The sequence below is a fragment of the Lactuca serriola genome, chromosome 4 (assembly GCF_051521515.1).
Source record: "Lactuca serriola cultivar US96UC23 chromosome 4, Lser_US96UC23_V15, whole genome shotgun sequence".
Lineage (NCBI taxonomy): Eukaryota > Viridiplantae > Streptophyta > Magnoliopsida > Asterales > Asteraceae > Lactuca > Lactuca serriola.
In genome coordinates this window covers 243,532,617-243,538,372 of record NC_136411.1, presented here as the reverse complement: position 1 = coordinate 243,538,372, position 5,756 = coordinate 243,532,617, and the positions used below count along the sequence as shown (strand labels likewise).

General features: G+C 37.1%; 1 protein-coding gene across 1 annotated transcript; it reads left to right on the top strand.

Moving 5' to 3' along the window:
• Positions 1-1,465: 1,465 nt before the first annotated feature.
• On the top strand, positions 1,466-2,761 carry LOC145096893 (sterol carrier protein 2-like). The gene is made up of 4 exons (XM_079034277.1): positions 1,466-1,673; positions 1,774-1,834; positions 2,140-2,242; positions 2,379-2,761. The coding sequence occupies exons 1-4, from the start codon at positions 1,548-1,550 to the stop codon at positions 2,458-2,460; spliced, it is 372 nt and encodes a 123-aa protein (XP_078890403.1). The 5' UTR covers positions 1,466-1,547; the 3' UTR covers positions 2,461-2,761.
• Positions 2,762-5,756: the final 2,995 nt, after the last annotated feature.

Sequence of the window (5,756 nt, the reverse complement as noted above, 5' to 3'; positions counted from 1 at the left end):
GTGTATGAACTCACCAGCTTTATGTTGATATATTTTCAACACTGCTTGTATTCTCAGGGAATTAGTAGACAGGTATTTCCAGGAGTTCAGAGAATTCGAAGCATTAGAGTCGCACCTTTCTATTTTACCTTTGATAAGAACAAAACTATGTATTAAACAATGTAAACCTTTTTCACGTATGTATTTAATGTCTGGTTGTGTTTACTATGTTTGTTATGATATAATTGTTCTGATACTAAGCATGACGTCAGCCACCCCCGAACGTTTCTTCCATTCCGGTTTGGGGGTGTGACATAATAATAGAAACAAGACTTAGCCACTCCCTAATACAACTCAACAGAATCAAAGATCACAACACTTATTCCCTTTTAATCTCAATAAGCCAATTCATGGAACAAATTATGGTCTTACTCTCGTAAAATTGTATGTCACAAAACATGCTCAATCATCTCTGTTTCATAAAATATATCAATGCCCAATTCCAGCTGTTTGTTGGTCAACAACAATCTTTTTCTGAAAAATCTTTTCTAAAAATTCCCTAGTATTTACCCAGATTAGTTACAAATCTCAGACCACTTACACTAGTCAAAGTAATTAAATTCAGCTCTAATGTCATAAGTTCAAAACCAAGTCCAAAGGAATCTTTTGGCGGCCACATATTTTTCCTAGATATATTATTCAATAAAGATATAAACTCAAAAAGCAAAGGCAAAGGCAAAGTGTCGGATTCAGATGATTTGAAAGAAATGGAAGCCCACATGAAGGGTATAAAAGACAAAATGGACAAGATTTTGCAAATTGCTTCTAAAAGAGAGCTTCGGAAACAAAGAGATAGCGACATGCGAATACTAGCGACGGACACATCGAATATGATCGGGGCCGAGCTTGAAGTGGTTTTCGCGATGAAAGAGGAAGTGAAAAAACTTTACATCAATCGTGGCTAATTTCTAGTTTTTTTTTTCAAGTTTTTAATCGTTTGGTGTGTTTTTTTTAAATTGTAGGTTTTATGTTTCTAATTTGTTTTTCTAACTTTTTAGGTTTTTTTTAAGTTAAGTAATATATGGTATTTGTATTTTTAATTAATGAAATATTATCTTTTTAAAATTATGTTTTTTTATTAAAAAAATAAGTTTTATTAAATTAAAATAGTTAACAAAAAAAATGTGACACCACCCCTTGTGTGGTAAAAAATGACATGACGTTTATGTGGCGGGGAATGAAGTGCGGTTTCAATGGAACGACTCCCTCTAGCCTAAGTATAAAGGTTATATAATTGTACTTTCATTTACATTAATAAATAATAATAATAATAATAATAATAATTTATTGAATAACCATAGCGGCTTTTTACTTTTTACTACAAATTTAATCGGCAGTTCTACAAGTCAAAACAGTTCGTCATCTTCACGTAATCTTTCTGGTACCAGAAACCGTTAGGTTTACCCGTCCTCTATCAATATTCAATATGCATCTACTTCCATGTTTATCTCACACTCCCACTCCAATTCTCATTTCTCCCCAACTAATCTCTCTCGAAATCACCGCCAATGGCTTCATCCGACCTCAAATCCGCCGCCTTGATGGAGCAAATGAAAACCCATCTCTCCACCGACGCCGGCAAAGCCGTCACCAAGAAGATCGGACTCGTTTATCAAATCAATATCGCCCCCAAGGTCGGAATATTAATAAACTTGTTTTTCTTCAATTGATTGGTTTCTACAACTAAAATTAGTGGCAATTGAAATTGATTTGTCGTGATCTGTTTTTATTTAGAAACTTGGATTCAACGAGGAGATTTACGTCGTCGATCTTAAAAAGGGAGAGGTTACCAAAGGTCTGAAATTCCTAAATTGATGTTAATTAGTTCTCTTATCTGTTTAATCAACGATAATACTCTATATCTTCTCTGTTGTACTATCGAAAATCTGATCAATTTCTGCTTTATTTCCATGAGTAAGAATTAGGGTTTCAGCTATTGATAGTGTCGAATTCGAATGTTGCCTGTGTGTTCTGTTTTATATATATTTGATCTTTCAAAGGGAAATTACAAAACTAATAATTGATCCTCCTACTTTCTAATAATCCATCAGCATAAGGATTTTTGAGACAATTAATGAAAAGTATAATAATGGATTACAGGTGCATATGAAGGTGGAAAGCCAGATGCCACCTTTTCTTTCACAGATGAAGACTTCTTCAAGGTTGCAACTGGGAAAATGAACCCTCAAATTGCTTTCATGAGGTAAACAATGAGTTTTGACACCATTGTGCAAAAATGACAAATTTGGGTCTAAAATCAAGCAATTAACTTTTTTTTTTTTTTTTTTTGCATTCACATGTATAAAATATGACTAAAATTATGTGGTTGATGCATGAAGGGGTGCAATGAAGGTGAAAGGCAGTTTAAGTGCAGCCCAGAAATTCACACCTGACATATTTCCAAAACCTTCAAAGATGTAAGCAGGAGGAGATTAGGTGTTCTTGAAGCCAGTGTTTTGAGTGATAATAGGTTAATAAAATGGTATAATTATATGAAGTTAGATAATTTATAAACAAGTTTATAAGAAGTAAGAACAGTAATCAATATAAGTGTGTTACTTTCTCCACGTTTTACAATCAAACTGTTTATTCTGTGTTCTTGTATGTGAGGTCGATTAATATTACATGTTTACTATGTGTAGTCTTGAAAACTATTGTTAATGTGTATTTATAACGTTTTAATCTCATTTTATAAAATATGAAAAAGCTTGGAGTTTTTTTATTTAGGGGTTTATTAACCTATGATGCTATGTTATCCATAGGTGTTAATGTAATTAACCCAAGACATCTTACTGTCTCTAACATCTTCTTCCCAAAATAGATTAGTGTATAATGATTCCATTAAAAATTAGTGCATAATGATTCTAATAGATTAAGCACACTCATCGACACATTAAAAGTTAACATAAAATATACCCCCGAACTTGTATGAAATGCCTTCAAAAGTGTAACACAGTCTCCCATAGGTAAGTGTGTAGCTTTCCAATCTGATTGGTTTTATAGAATTTGTCGATAATATACTTCCACCCTTCAAGTCTCAAAATACTACAACCAGCTAGGAGAGTAAGATAAATGAACATGACTTGTTTTGCTCTATACTCTAAATATAATCGCCGTATTGGAGACCTTTTCAAAAGTGATGCCAACTCCGAGAAATTACATTTATTTAAGTTGTTTTCACCCCAAAAATAAGGTGGAAACAATGTAGGATACAAATTATGTTTCTAGCATTAGCATGCCACCATTCTCCAAGGGATTTCTTGTGACTATATCGATTGAAGCATTTGCAACTGCTATGATATATCGTTTTAGGATGACTATTTATTGAGGATCTTTTCAACACCCCATTTTAACATTATAGATTGTTTAGCTAAATATTTATGTGTGTTGTAACGTCCCAAAATTTCATAGTAAAATTTCCATTTTAAAACATAGTCATACAAATATTGATTCCATATCCAACCAATATCAATTGAAAATAACATCAGAGCAAAGTCATAAATAGTCAACGTGGAATAAACTCTGGGGGATGCTGTGTATTCAAGTCGGGTTCTTTCCTTTGGAACCAGAAGTACTTGAAACCGTAAGCACAAAACTTAGTGAGTTCCCTAAAATACCACACACCATACATATCTTTGGACCCAGCCCACATATTGGGCCTAGCCCTCCCTAACAATGGGCCCAACGCAACATACAATGGACCCAACCCTCTCATGCATATGGGCTCATACCTACATGCATGCCAATGGGCCCAACCCAACACATCAATGCAAGAGTCACAAATACAATTAGCATCTTACATAACACATTCCAGTGGTTCGGCATTGGTGCCTTCGACCCATGAGTACAGAGAGGAGACGCACCTGACTCACGAAATCAATTAATTCTCATCTCAATTGCCCGCAACAGGTGCTACCACTCTCCTATCAAAACACACAAGGTCCAACCTTAGTATATACCCTAAAACAAAAATCTTGACCCAAAAAAGTCAACCCATGCCAAAAGTCAATGGTTAAAGTCAAAGTTGTAACATCCTGTTTCGGATCATCCGTGATTTAGGGTTCGTGGGCTGCAACCCGGGCATGAGGAAGCCTTGGGGCTGCGACGAGTTGCTAGAAGCATAGGGCTTCTCGTCACCTTTCCGTGGATATGAGGTTCATTGGAAACGGACTTATAACGAGGAAGTTATGATAGTTTGAAGTTTTGGCAAGATAGGTCCCTTATTTGAGAAAGGTGGCGGCTGAGTACGTTGGGCGTATGTGTGTGTACGCTTAGCGTACTCATGTGCGTGAATTTGAAGCGGAGCCACCTAGTACGCTGGGCGTACTAGGCCCAGAGTGAAAACCCTAATTTAGGGTGTGTCCCTATTTAAAGGACATGATGGCCTCATTTCTGGCCACCATTCCCAAACATCAACCCTCTCAAACCCTAATTTCTCGTCCCTTGAGCTTGTGTGTCCATTTGTGAGTTATTAAGTGTTCTTGTGGTTCTTTAGAGTGAAGAAGGAGCCTTGAAGACGAAGGAGTGGGAGTCCAGGCTTTGGATCTGAGCTTATCTATGGTTGGAGCTTCAGTTAGAGGTATAAAGCTCAAAGCTTTCTCACCATTGTGATTTGTGCATCATTTTAGTTTATTTTAGGGTTTTGGTCCCAAAGTTGGATGCTTTATGAGATATTAAGCTCCAGAGTTTATTATCAGCTCCTTTGAGTGTTTTAGTGGTGTAAAGTCATAAAAATCGAGACTTGGATGTTTAAACCAACCCACGCATGAGATATGAGCATTCTTGAGAATAGAGAGTGAGAGTTTTGGTGTTTGTGAATTTATCAACCATGCAAAGGCTTAAAGTCACAGAATTTATGGAGTAAGAGCCTTTAGGGAGTCCAGATCTGAGATTTGAGCTAGGGTCTTAACGAGTTAAGAACAAATGAGTAGGAAGAGCAAAATTGGGGCGTACGCCGAGCGTAAATCTAGTACACCCCGCGTACTGATTAAGTGTCCCCAATGGCCCGATCTGGATTTGTGCGTACGCTGAGCGTACCAAAGGAGGTACGCCCCGCGTAACCTTGTTGTGGACTTTTTGGGCTAAAATCCACATTGGGCCTTAAGTGTTGGGCCTGGATTTTTGGGCCTATTGTGCTGGAGATTTTGATCATAGGAATATTTGGTATGTCTTGGGCCATTGTGTTGGACTTTCCATTTGGACTTAAGTTTAAGAGATGGGACTTGGGAGAGCCCATTTAGTATTGGGTCTTGGTGGGCCCAATGAGCTTGAGTTAATTGTAGGTCGGGTAGTGAGCTATATTTAGACCTAATGAGTGAGGTTTGGTCTTAGATCTTAATTGGGTAATTGTGGGTTTTGGTTCAGTGTTAGATGCCGGTGTGCAGCAGTAACATCTATAGGAGTTGTTCATCATTCGAGGTTCTCACTATACTTACCTTGAGTGGTAATCTATGTGTGACCGGAGGGTCTTATGTGCTTATACTTAGTATTGTGATATCCTGCATTATGTCTTTCTGATTTATGTTGTGTATTATTCTGAGCTTACTGAGTTAGGATCGGAGGGTCCACCCGAGTTGTGGGACCGGAGGGTTCCACTGAGACACATTGACTAAAGGGTCTTATATGAGCATAGCCATGAGAGGCTAATGAGATGTACGTGGTATTCTGGGGAACTAACTAAGCTTTGTGCTTACCGTGTTATGTGATATGTGTTTCAG